This window comes from Pyxicephalus adspersus, chromosome 8 (genome assembly GCF_032062135.1).
Source record: "Pyxicephalus adspersus chromosome 8, UCB_Pads_2.0, whole genome shotgun sequence".
Taxonomy (NCBI): domain Eukaryota; kingdom Metazoa; phylum Chordata; class Amphibia; order Anura; family Pyxicephalidae; genus Pyxicephalus; species Pyxicephalus adspersus.
This window is the reverse complement of record NC_092865.1, coordinates 7,278,741-7,292,834: the sequence shown is the minus strand read 5'-3', so window position 1 is coordinate 7,292,834 and position 14,094 is coordinate 7,278,741. Positions and strand designations below refer to the sequence as shown.

At 39.8% G+C, this 14,094-nt stretch overlaps 1 protein-coding gene across 1 annotated transcript in view; it reads right to left on the bottom strand.

Annotated features, from left to right (window-relative positions):
* The window catches only part of RAVER2 (ribonucleoprotein, PTB binding 2), a 40,695-nt gene that overhangs the window by 2,715 nt on the left and 23,886 nt on the right, over positions 1-14,094 (bottom strand). The window contains exons 4-12 of the mRNA XM_072419401.1: positions 10,233-10,424; positions 10,032-10,158; positions 9,875-9,945; positions 7,256-7,357; positions 7,080-7,170; positions 3,486-3,628; positions 2,925-3,021; positions 2,030-2,151; positions 1,855-1,932 (exon numbers count right to left, since the gene is read on the bottom strand). Coding sequence (XP_072275502.1) covers positions 1,855-1,932; positions 2,030-2,151; positions 2,925-3,021; positions 3,486-3,628; positions 7,080-7,170; positions 7,256-7,357; positions 9,875-9,945; positions 10,032-10,158; positions 10,233-10,424 — 1,023 coding nt within the window. The remainder of the gene's footprint in view (positions 1-1,854; positions 1,933-2,029; positions 2,152-2,924; positions 3,022-3,485; positions 3,629-7,079; positions 7,171-7,255; positions 7,358-9,874; positions 9,946-10,031; positions 10,159-10,232; positions 10,425-14,094) is intronic.

Sequence of the window (14,094 nt, the reverse complement as noted above, 5' to 3'; positions counted from 1 at the left end):
ACACTTGGGGTAGAATTACCAGGGAGTTTAAAAGTCCTACCTAGTTTCCACGTTCCAGCGGCCTCCTCCAGCGCTGCCGGGCATCTGTGTAACCTGGCATCTGTGTCCCCAGTGTGTGAATCTTGGGTGCGCGAGGCAAGGGGAAGCAGATGCCAGCGGGGCATCTGCTGGCGAGTGCATGGCTGGGAGGCGGGAAATTTAAAATACTATAAGTATTTTTAAATGTACCGCTCTTACATTTAAAACACTTAGTATTCATACCGCCAGGGAGGTTAATATTCTTTACGGATGAATTCAGTAACTAAACCAATGCTGGGCAGCTTTATCCATATTAAATTGCAAAGGGAAAATATTGTTTTCAGTTACCTGAACACTGCAGATCAACACATCATATTACCAGACCCACTTGTGAAATAATAGAGATGCAAATATTAGGAATGAGAATTTAAAAAATTAAGTGTGCCGCTACAGTTATTAATTGAACTCTGCCAGGGGTATACAGTAACAGCTAACGTTCTGGAAGCTGCACAACCCAGCAATCTCAAGGGACTGTCTAAGTTTCCAAGAGGAAAGGTTGTCTGGACTACCTACAGGGGTTTACAGTACCAGCCAACATTTGTTAGGCTCTGGTGGCTGCTTAGCCCAGGGTTTGAGGAGGGGTGTCTGAGCTGTCTAAGGAGCTTGTCTGGGCTGCTTTTAGAAGCCTTTGGAGCGCTGGCTGCAGTCCAGGACACAGTCTGTTTGGAACTAGTGTGTATTCGATTACTATATATGCATTTGTGTGTACAGATGGGTGCTGAGACACTACAAAAATTTCCAGGGGTGTAGCATCCAAGTTGCAGATACAACTCCTTATTCAAAAGCATATGTAAAACTGCTATTTTTATTAAGGGTCAGTAATTAGCTACATAGGTGGTAAACGACAAGCTCCAAGCCAATCAAATGTTCTTAAATCTGTTACCCGATAGACATGTTAAATTACCTGGGTTTTTGCTCCACATGCTAGTTCTCCTATATTATGATCTGTTTCTCCTGAGATCTCTAACCTGGAATATATTAGTGTACATTTATACACCAACACAGAAAAGGATCAAAGGTCGAAATCTTCTTCCATTTATATTGTGTGCAGAGCAAAGAGAATGGAAAGACAGCACAAAGCTGCAGAACAGGAAGGAGGAAGAGGAAGGATCCATGATGACATGCCCAGTCTTCACAAGCAATATTGCAAATGATGCACTGAGCAAATCATGAAACCTTTCTGCAGATTCATTTACCTGGCACAGATAGGAAGGAACACCAATTTCTGTGCGTAAGGTCCGGATTTGGTTACCAATAAAGTTGGGGTGGTAATTGGGTCAGCTGGCAAACAGCGAGAGAAAGTGAACGGAAAATTAAGTATTATATACTGGGCAAACTTTTTTTATTAGGGTTTTTTTTTTGGTGTGTGTTTTTTAATAGATTGCAACCATAAACTGAACAGGAATCAATTTACAATACGTTCTACCACTAGCAGCTTGCCGTTATTTTATTTTTTTACTAGCTCAGAGGATGTTGCTTACAGAAAGTCAAGTTTCAGCTAAAACTATATATCTTCTATATATGCAGATATAATAAACAAGCTGTGCACAACTAATGCATTTTTTTTCTTTATGAAGCTGTATTCCATCTACAAAAATCATCCTGCCGGACACAAATTATGGCTCCTTTACAGAATTTGCCATTCACAGGTTTAGCAGTAGAATGGAGGAGGAACTCTTTTTTCACAGCAGTGCTCATTAATCAAACCCAAATAATCAAAGGGTAAAAAATCAAATGTATAGCATTCAGAACGTAAATAGTTGTAACACCTCATACCTGACTGGTATCCCCAGGAACCTCTGTCTGGGTACTGCAGTATCCTGAATATTGGTCATACCACTGCTGTATAGCCTCCTGAAACAGAAAATCGCACAGCAAATGTTGTCATTGTCCACTCATTGATACAAACATTGAAAGGTGTTCTCACAAATGTCCAAGGAATAAAAGCTACCTGAGAATAATCCCCGTATTGCTGGCTATAAGAAAAGTAATTCTCTAAACCCGACTGTCCTGTGGTGTCCTGAGATAATAAGCCATCCATTGTGTGAGCCTGGAGACCCCGAGGTGTCATGCCTAATAATAAAAGAGAAAAAAAAATACTGAGTTTTACTTCTACACCAGACAATCTAGATACCTGTTAAAGAAGTCCTATCCCCCTACCCCCATCAAGGGCTATGTCAAATTAGCAATCAGGCCGCAGGTGACAACTCACTACAGCAGAGCAAACACTTGTTTTCATGTTGCTCCCCTGCTAGTCAGATAAGCGTGCCATTGCTGGTAAGTGACATTTTGCATTACCTATCTATCCAAACAGCAAGGGAACTGCGTGTTGAAACAGATTACTATTGGTTCTGCATATTTATTCTGTTGCTGGTTAGTTTTCAACAGTGACAAGATCGTTACTTTGACATGGCCGTTGCGAAGAGTTAAGGGCGTGTTGTCATGAATTTACATGTAAAGGTTGAGGCTGCCTTGCAATCAATGCCCTAGAAGTCAAAGGTAATAGTCAAAAACAGCTACACTGGGAACAAAGTAAATGTCCTTCTCTCAGAATAAATTTACTTTTCACTGCAGGTAACACCTCCTGCACAGGGAAAGCTGAAAGAAGTAAAAAGAAGACTAAGGTGCTGCAAAGTCATGCAAAGGGTAAAGACTTTAAAATTTCATTAAATAGATTACATTTAAACAACTTCATCTAAAGCAGAAATGTTTCTCTCTGTCATTTTTGCAGAAGGCATAGATTGCAAGTCTGTCTTTACTGCTTTAAAAGCCTCCTTATGTGTCTGTATGATGAACTGCCAAGCTGTGACCTAAATACTAGGATCTTTTCCTGATATGGAATTTACCGGGCAACACGCTCGCCAGATTCAAGTAAGGGTTAGTGCTGAGTCGGATGTCTTTCGGTGGCTCCCCCAATAGCGAAGTCTGGTTACTGGGCTTGTTCTGCAAAAGAAAGACTGGCTTTAAGAAAATGTTTAGATATAAAAGCTGTTAGCAGTCCATTACCGAATCTACTGCAAGTATGAGCAATGCTGCATATCCTTCTCCACCCCCCAACAGCATCTGAGGAACCATATTGCAGTATTGTAGTCATAGCTTTAAGCGGTAAAATACACGATATATAAACAAATTCCAGTATAAACAGATTGGCATTAGCGAGTGAGCCCAAGTGTCATGTAGCAGAGAATCAGAGAATAAACTAAAGTGAGCTTTAAGCCGTTACATAATGGAAAGAACTTTTTTTGCATAAATATAAAGCCACACACTTTAATCTCTTTGCATATCTTGAAGGAATTCTGATGTTACAGAGAGTGAAAGGGCTCCATTCTTCTACTTGGGGCACACTTTTCAAGAAACAGATTTTAGGCACAGCCAAGAAAACCTCTGGGTTTGAACACAGCTCTTACCGTGTGCAATGTGTCTATGGTACCAGGCTGTGATTGTCCGCTCAGCAGAGATCCATCGGTTACCGCTAGGGCAGACTGCTTGTCTTGGGCTAGCCGGGATAGTGACGCTCCCAAGTGCTGGTTATGTAGATATGGCAACAGGCCTGTGGAAAGCAATACAATACATGCATAACTGAAAGGTTAAACTAAAAAAGCCAGTTATAATTATTATTACGCAACATGTATTATGCACCTAAGATCATTAATTAGGCAAATGAACATTGGTTACTTAATGTATATAAGGGCATGCTGTTGTCTCTGAATATATATATACAAAGCATGTAGTGGGTTCTGGAAGGCAGCACAGTTTTTCTGATTTCCACAGGACAGTGTTTGTACTGCCAATCTCAACCAGGCACAAGGGAAACGGTTAAAAAAACAAACACACAACCTCTTTTCCCTTATTCCTAGCACTTTTTTCATCCCAGCTATGTAGAACAGACATCAAGCAACAAAACAGCCAGTAGGCATAGATATAAGGACACGAGATGCCGATACAGACCTAGTTATCAGCAGGGACAAGAGATTCTGAAACTTATCTGATGCATTTTGGAACATTTGCCCTAGGTAGGTGACAGAATAGGTAAGATCTTAACAATGCCATCATTTTAGGAAAAATAAAAAGGCACAAAATGACACTTTGGTAAAATGCTCCCTAAATATTGTACTTTATTGGATGTATTTTAAATACGTATCCAAGTGCACATACTTGTTCTTTTATTTTCTTAGTAAATCCAAGCAAAATACTCTTATATCTTACAGAATATTGTAATACAAGAACATTAGTCAGAATAGCAGCTGCTGCTTAGAATTGCAAAGGCATTTCCAATTAAAAAAAAAAAAAATCCTTGTTGACAGAGTGAATATTGGGTTAAAAGTGTTCGGCAAGTTGCTGGCTAACAGACACGGTTAAACATGTTTACCTATAATGTGTCTTTGTTGATACACAACCTTGTCTATCGAAGTGACTCATTACCTTACACAACTCGAAAAGACTTCTATCAAAACATAAGCAGCTAGGTCCGGTAAAAAATTTAGCTTAATAAATAAATATTGAGTAGAAAATACAAAGCTAGATGTAACAAATACCAGGCGTCATAAGAGGATAATAATGCTGTACATACAGCACCGTTCTGCTCTATGGAGAGGGAGGGGGGAGAGCGATGGAGCGGCACCCTGCTGCGCGCTCTCCCCCTTCCCTTGCATTAGGATCGCTCGTCGTTCATGGATCCGCCAGGACGGATCCACGGACGATGAACGACGCCGACTGTACACACGCCAGATTCTCGCCCGACATCTGGCCGATGCCGATTATCGGGCGAGAAAAATCTGACGTGTGTACGCAGCTTAAGGCTACGCACACACATCCAATGGTTCTCGTCCAGTATTCGGCTCAGGGCCGATATCAAACAAGAATCTGGCGTGTGTACAGTGAGGGTCGTCTATCGTCCAAACGACCGTCCTGGCGGATTCACGGACAATGAACAATCTTAATGGAAGTGAAGGGGGAGAGGACACAGCAGGGTGCCGCTCTGTCGTTACCTCCCTCCATAGTTTAGAACGATGCTGTATGTAGAGCACTCATTCATGCATTGTGCAGTCGTTAGTCGTTGGAAAGCATTGTGAAAGATCCTTTCCAACGACAATTATTGCAGGAGTGTATGCAGCCTTAGGCATCTATATTTTTGTTCTACCAATCAACTTTGGCCTTTTATTATATATTTTGATTTAACAGTGGTCACACCACAGCAAGAAAATGAACCAAATGCTCTCAACTAGGGTGCAACATGGCTGCCTCCCTAGCAAACATCTGATAGGTGCACTATAAGTTCCAGATCATTACTTGCTAGGAAACAAATATTCCCAAGCTGATACTATATTATTTCCTTCCAGCTCTCAAGTCTGGAAATCTTTATGATTGACTGGACAGATGATTGTTCCCTAGAAGCAGCGCTTGAACAAATAATAGTTTATGTTTATTTTACTTTAATTTATAAGTGTTGTATTTCTAGGAAAGAGAAAGTAAATGCATCCTTTAGCTGTGTGCAAACTTAATTGTTTTCAGGTCTCTGAGAAAAACAGCCCAAACAAACAACTTAAAGCAAATCAGCCCTGATAACAGCATGTACTATAACCTGGAGCTCATTACCTGAAGACTGCACATATTGGATTTTCATATGCAATATTTTATACTAAGAACAAAAATAAAATCTTTTTATTGCTGCTAAACGTAAACAAAACACTTACAAAAAATTATATATTTCTTATAGAATTGTAATTCTGAACTAAAACCTATGATGTAGGTTGCACCGCTCCACAGCAGCACAGAGGTCTACAAGCCAAGAGATGCATAAGTTACTATGTTTTACCAATTGGAAGTGACACACTGCCTCTGGGGCTGGCACCTTATGTTTCAGCTTTCAGATGATATTTTGAAATTGGGACTGGCAGCTCTTTTTGCAGACTTAGAATTGTGCAACAGTAAGGGCTTTAGTTATGCTGAATCTTGCCAGGTTCAGTAAAAGGGCTCTAATCCAATCTCTAAATTGCTAAAGCAAACAAACTCTACAACAAAAATTCTTGGAATTGGGGCACAGTTGGATTATAGTGTGAACAAGCCCAGTTATTTGTACTTCATAAGTTATTTTTGGCAAAAGGTAAAAAATAAAAAGATGCATTAAGTTTATCATTACGATGTGGTGGTAAATTTTAGAATTGGTTTGTATGTGTGTTTTTTTTTTAATATTGTATATAAGCAACACACCCAGGAATGAAAAATAACCAGTTAATGGCTATATGATCGGATTTAGTCAATACCACAATTCAGCTTTGCCGTTCATATGTCAACAAGCATCAAGCCATTTCTACCACAGCATCTAAAAATATAACCCCCTAGGGTGAGGTACACCCTTTGCTCAAACTTCCTGCATTCTACTGAAGCAATTCCCTCTTCTGCACCAATTGTTGGAGACATGTTAGGGTGACAACGCTGTGCATGTGATAGACGCTGCCAGACAGAAACCGGTGTGCTTAAACTCATATATGCAGTTTATCCTTAGCTACTAAAGCTTCCTTCACATGAGCTGTAAAAGCTACTTGACTCCTATATGTAATTTGTCTCTAGACAGTTCTGTTTAACTGCTGATCTGGGGAAAAAAAATCACTTGTACGATCAAATGCAGAATATATTATTATTATTATTATTATTATTATTATTAATAAACAGGATTTATATAGCACCAAAATATTACGCAGCGCTGTACATTAAATAGGGATAGCAAATGACAGACTAATACAGACAGTGATACAGGAGGAGAGGACCCTGCCCCGAAGAGCTTACAATCTAGTAGTATATGGTGTGATTTACAGGTACTATACAGGGAATATGAAAATAAATTACAGAAACGATCCCACATTTGCAGATTAGAAAGTGAGACGTCAGATAGGCAGGAGCAGACCAAATAAAATGTCAAGCTTTTTATGCAATTGCTAGTACTATATTACTACATATGTTAAGAGATACTAATGCTAAAAAACTATGAAAACCAGTATTACTTTTCTGTGGGGCCTCCACTGTTCCCGTCTGCGGCGTCCCCATGGCGGACTGTAAGATGGAGACTGGAGCTTCTCCCAGCAGGCCGGGTTTCTAGCACCAACAAGAACAGGTGATAATTCATCTCAGTAACGGCGTAAAGGAAGACATACATGAACAGGCACATGCAGGTACTTACACTGTTATTGGACTGTGCACTCTTCAGTTGGAGAAGCTGCTGATGGGCCATCTGTAAATGGGAGTAGTTCTGAAGAAGGGGGTTTCCTCCAAGACCTGGTTTCTGTGCAAGGAAACCAACAGCACGCTTAAATAAAATGCAGGTTTCTGCCATTTCTCTTCTATTTTCTATAGGCATAGAGATGTGCCCAGCTTAAAAGTGCTACGACTATATAAAAAGTTTGCCTAACAAATATGGTACACTTAAGGCAGCCAACACCACCTTGGGGTACACAGTGTACAAGCAAGGTTCAATCAGAAACCATATAGATACATGGAGGCCCTTTTAACTTATAGTGATGCCATATCCCAAACAGTGAACCTGGGTGATCCAACAAACCTGGAATAGATTTTATAAAAGTCATTTACTATTTGTTAGCAAATGATTTCAATCCTGGACCATATCCATACCAGGTTTGCTGGATCACCCACGTTCACCGATGAAAGTATCTTCCCCAGCCTTGGAGAGGTTAAATCAGGCCCACTGTCTCAAGATAACTGTCTAAAAAGCTTGTCTCATCTACTATTGTTTTTGGAGACATTTCTAACACCTCAATACGACTCTGTTCCTCCAGTATGGTTTAATGTTTTAGAAATCCTGAGGGGTTTTGCAAGTTATAAATTTTGCTAACCTTATTGGAATACCAAGGAGAAATCACTGCTTTTTCAAAAAGATTCCTGGTAAACTGAATACTACTGAACAATGCCAGTGACAGGCGTGAGGTTAAGTATAAAACTTTTTTTAATTGGGTGCATTTTTTTACCTAACTGAAGTTTTAAAAAGGGGGAGCAAACTGTGAAAACTAGCCTTCCATTTTAGTTGAAGGTCTGCTTTAAGGGGTAAATTTTAGGATTGCATTTGCAAGTATTTGCTAAGGTGCTTTCTGACATGCAAGAAAAATTTGTGATCTGCAACTCTGCTGCGGACTATGCCTCCTGTACGGATCACAGGCTCAGGGCGGTGAGTGGGTTGCGTCTCTGAGCCTGTGATGTGAGAGCGGGCAGTTCTGGCACCATGACGTCATTCTTTGGGAAGTGTCTTCCCCTTTGAGTGACACGCGGCTCCCCGCGCATGCGCGGTCCGGAGTCCAGTAAAGTAGTGTTCCGTGACAACCAAAAGGTTGGCAACAACCACTGGTCCAACCCATTCTCATTATATCCAGTTCTAGGATAAAAAAAATAATGTTGCTTTAGATGCACTCTAAATATTCAAATATACCAACCAAGTGCTTGTGATCAAACCGTTAGCAAAAAAAAAAGAAAGAAAAGAAAATGAGAATCTGTAACAGGCATTTAATAAAACCACTGACAACACAAGAAAGCTGAACATAATGCCTCTCACATGTTATTGGAACAGGACCTTGCCAAACGAGAAACAGAAAAATATTATCGTCTTCCCTGACCCATCATTAACCCCCCCTTTTATTCCCCGCCAATATTTATCGCCAACCCAGATTCCCCACCTAGTTCCTACTTAAAATTTTATTTAATTTCCAATTTTGGTTTACAGGTTTTTGTGTTTACAACGGCTAGGAAACCAAAATTGAAATATTTTTTTTTGCATACGTTTTCTTTAATTTTCCTAAATTAGTCTGGCATAACATAGCCCCTGGGTGCTGTTTATGACGGAAGAGCAACAGTGCAGGCATGACAAAGGCATGCTGGGAAGTAGCTTGATACATGTTCAGTGGCAATATGACAGGTAGTGTGTCTATATTTTGTAGTACATAATTGTGAAGGAGGAATTTGATTTAATGTAACTGTAAATTCAGCTGTTACTTTCCAGCGTTGTTACCTCTTCAATAGGTTTTACAACCCACTACCCTTTCTGGAAAGATCATCAGGAAAATCGGAGGATGATCACTGGGGCCAAGTATACAGAATCATATACAGACTTTGCCAACACTCTGCAATCTCTCTAATCTAACGCCTAATCTAATCCAAAACACAAAATGAGTCTCATGCGGAGATCTAACACAGCCAAGATCTTACTGCTAAAGAGATTGGTTTGTTTGGAACTGAGAAATCAGATTATTTTCTTTTTAGCCTACTGAAATATTCCATTCTCAGTTCCTGCAAAAAAGTTGATTTTTAATGTTATCTATGATAAGGCATACATAATAAACACTCCCAGCTACATATTATCTCCACTAAAGATCACAGTATTCCCTTTGTGATCTCTAATTTGTTCAGGCATCATGAGGGTCATCATCTACTTTCTAGTCTAAGATGCCCAGGCATATGACAGAATCATAAACTCTGGCATCTACTGTTTGACAGTTCCGGTGTTCACAAAAGTCCGAACAACTTCTGCAGCTTCTCACTTTGATTTATTAAAAAGTTATGTTAGTCTGAACCCCTGAGAGAGAAAACGTAAAGATTTCTCCAGTCTGAAAAAGATTAGTAGATCAACTTAGCCAAGAAAGTAGCTTTGCCTTAAGCTTATAGGCCATTTAATTTTTGAGAAGTTCTACCTTTCATTAATATTAAATATTATATTTTATATTGTCACACACAAAGAATTCATGCAGACTGGTAAAGTCACTGAAAGGTTCACGTTAAACACATTGCAGAGCCTCACCTGATTAAGCTTTTGGAGCTGTAACATAGCTTGGCTGACTGTTGCATTAAAGTGCGGACGCCCAGAAGATCCTATAACAGAACAAGAACAGTTCAGCAATTCTGAAATGTCAAAGTAACTTGCCCAACCCCAAAGTAACTTTATGAAGGTGTCTCACCGTGCTTTCCTGACCTTCCACGGTGCTGTGGCTGAAACAGCATCTGTAGCATTGCAGGATTATTCAGGCTTTGCATGATTTGCACCGGGTTGGGCTCTGGAAGCAATCCTTTTCTATTGTTCTGCAGCTAAACACAGAGAGGGCATTGAAAAGGTCTCAGAAAATAAAAACACTAATGTGCATGTCTGTCTGGTGACTTACCATGCCCTGAGCTGCCATGAGTGTGGCTAGCATGCTGCGGCCTGGGGAACCTGGTGCACAGTAAGAAACCTGGATTCTGCTACCTTTCACAGTTATTCCATCCATGGAGTCTCTCATCTCCTCCGCCTGCCTTGCAGATTCGTATTCAACTACTGCAAAGCCACCAGAATAACCACCTTCATCTTCTGCCAACTGGAAGGGGAAAAAAAAAAAAAGAAAAAAAACACATTACAAATATCCAATTAAGACATGTAATAAAACAGCAACTCCACTGTTAAGAAAAACTGGTTTGTTCCTCTTAACTGCTGGTTGAAACTGCAAAGCAATACCCCTACCTGTGACTTTTTCAATGGCCTACCTACAATGACCAATGACTGACACACATTCCTAAACAGAATTCAAAAGAACATGGTGTGGGAAAATTTTGCATTATGTGCCCTCTTGACGATTAACCAGAAGAATAGTTTATTAATAATTTAGATAATTTTATGCAATGCAGACACAGGGTGTAACAGCACTGACATATCCATAGTATTTATTGTTAAATATATATAGGTTCCTCAAGTGCACAAAAATAGCCTACCAGAAAAATGCAGGTTTGGTAATAAAAGCGTAATCTTACTGCAAGTCAAAGTGAACTGAATAATTGGCATCCTTTATAAATGCCCAGGGCTCAGCTTTATATTAAACCTGCACTAGTGATACAATCTAGAAAGTAAAGCCAAGTTGAACAGATGTCATAACAGCGTTATAGCATTCCTATATTTGGAATTCTTCTCCTCTCACCTTCTTCACCTACCAAGGATTGCTGGTGCCTCTATATTTATAAAAGTTAATCTGCAAAGCTTCTAAATACCCCCTGTGAAACTAAATCAGACCTAGCAACAACCCAATCAGACACCAGCTAATGCTTTGTGTGCGGTGGTGTAAACATTCTCTACATACCCAGAAGTTTGAGTCTTATAAAGGAGTCTGAAAGCTGATCAACTAAATGTATATGAAGGTGTCTTCATATAATCACTGAATGACCTTACTTTGTACTTTACATTTCCAACACAGGTTCACTTTAACTGGTTAGGCAGCCAGGTTTAAAAAGGCAACCAAATATATTGTCAAACTTCTCATATATCGTTTTTGTGTGTTCTCTGTTGACATACAGAGAAAGAAGATAATCAGCAATGCTCCAGCTATTCGTGAAAGCAGAAAATCAAATAAGAGATGTTGGAGCATTCTATACCTGGCAAAACACGGGCTTGTGCAGAGAGGAAAATATTTGCGTCAACTCATCACTATTGCTGAAGTCCTTGGGAAGCTTGTCAACACACAGGCACTTTGAGTGAATAAAATCCGCCGTCAACTGATTGACGTCCACCCACTGGGCAAAAAGGGTAAATTCTTCCAGCTGCTTGCCCAGCAATTCCAGGCGGGCCTTCGAGGCACAGTCTTTTTTCATGTACTCTACAAAGCCATAACCCTTGGAGAGGCCAGTGAGCTCACTGTAGACAAGGAGACATCGTTCAATGTTTCCATATGTCCGAACCAGTTCTTCAAACTCTTGTTTGCTGAATAAAGGTGGAAGGTTGGTGACACACAACAAAGCGTCCGTTGGCTGCAGCTGGACCAGAATCTCCTTGTCCCGGAGGTGGTGTTTGTGGAATTTGTTAATAGCATCTTGTGCTTGCTCTCCATTTGACAGAGTGATGAAGGCTAGTATGAGAAAAGAGAAACAGGTGGTCATTACAGTGCAGCAATGTGCTCCAAGGTCTCCAAGAAAATGTCATTATCACAAGGCCACAGCTTCATACACAAGCTATCCATTGTCATATTAATATATATTGCTTGCAACAAAACATTACTACTTTATAAGATTCCCAAAGGAAATGTAGTTCAACAAATAAAATCCTTACACATAAAATGCTGTAGATCTAAATTAAATGTATTCAGCTTACACTAATCACTTTCTTAGTAGTGATATACACGGACTATGCTTTGTAGTTCATCTTGATGCAGGTCTACAAATCTGGTCAGACTTTCTGTTGTGGCTAAGTGATCATGGATCAACTACCTAAGATTATTTTCTACAGACTCGAAATTTGTGATGAATAACACCCAATGTTATTAAATTGAGAGAGCTATTGGGATGGTATCACCATGGTGCCTTAAACCCACAAATACTAATGCAGAGAATGGTGCCGTCATCCTAACGTCAGCAATGCTTATTGCATCATTGATTACTGCCCAGTGTCAGAAAGGAGTCGAAGAGGAAGAGAACCCTGTGCCAAAAATGACAGGCAGGTACAGAAAAATGTTTGGGGTTGGTTATAAGCACAAATGATGACCACTGCCAGCTAAAAAAAGGACAACCTACAAATTGTGAACGAAAGTCAACTGAACAAGGAGAAGGAAAAAAAAAAGTCATATCAAATTACTTTCAAACAAATTTTATATTAGTGTAAATAGTGTTCTGGCTCACAACGCCCTGGAGAGCTAGAAAGGATATTCCATTACGTTCCTCTGGTTAGCTACCCAGGACCTTGTGTTTATACACAAACACAACTAGAGTTAGGCATTTTGCTGCATACAGTGGTTATGAAACTGTTAAAGGGAACCTGTTGAATCAAAATATGCATTTGTGTTTGTTCATTCCCTAAAGCAGTGAACTCAAGATGCTTGCACATACTTTTTCTTACATTACAAAAATGCCTATGTGTTCCCCTAAGGGCCCGAAACCCAGACCCACCACGTGTAAATCTGAATTGTCAGCTAAAACCAACAGATGTGAATACCTTTGTGAACTACAATTCAAGCCTCTGTCAATGTGACCGAGAAACAACTTTACTTTGTGCATTTGTAAGCTTTCAGCTTTAGCTAGATGCAGAAATTCACAACACATGCCTGGGTTTGGGGAACCAAAGACTTAAGCAGAAGTACTTACAGTCATAGGTACACTGTATGAGGAAAAATTAGGTGGACACTGTTCCAAATTAGGTCAACATTTAAAGACATTTTAGTACTGTACAGTTTCAATAACAAGGCCCTTTTGTGTTCCAGCATGACTGTGCCCCTGGGTACAAAGCCAGCTCTATATAGACATGGTTTGTTTGACTAGTGTGGTGTGGAAGTCCACTGTCCTGCACAAAGTCCTGGCCTTAATCCTACTGAGAACCTTTGGGACGAATTGCAACATCAATTTAGAGCCACATCTTATCCAATATTAGTAAATGGATCAGAAATGAATTTGGCTGAATGGGCACAGATTCTCACAGATATCTCGCTTTGGAAAAGACTTGGATGAGGCTGTTATAGCTGCAAAAAGGCTGACCAAATCAATGGTAATGACAAAGGTTTTGAATTGGAACGTTCAATAAATTTGTATGGGTGTGATTGTCAGGTGTTAAAAAACTTTATCTAATATAATATATATTCAATCTGCTTTAGGGAAGGAAATACTATATTTAAAGTACAACCAGAACACCAAAACTAATATCAAATATCAAAGATGTTTTGGCACCCTAAAAAAGTGAAATTGAAGTCTCACTTTAAAACATTCAAGATCAGGCAATGGCCTTTCCTTCTGCAAAATATCTGTTCCTACCTGCCAATCAATCATCTAGCCATCAAATATTGCTGAGCTGAACAGAGGAATCCTAGCTTCCCTTGCACATGTTGGCAATAAATGGGAATTGTCTCATCTTGGCACGGCCAATCAAGATGGCCAAAGATTGTAGGGAGGAAGATGAAAAAGAAGATGGCTGTGCCCTGCAAAGGAACAGGCATAGGCGAGTAGTGTGGGTTTAGTGTTAGTTTATAGTGCAAATCTTACTAGATGAATCAAGCCATTAATAATATATCTATATTATAT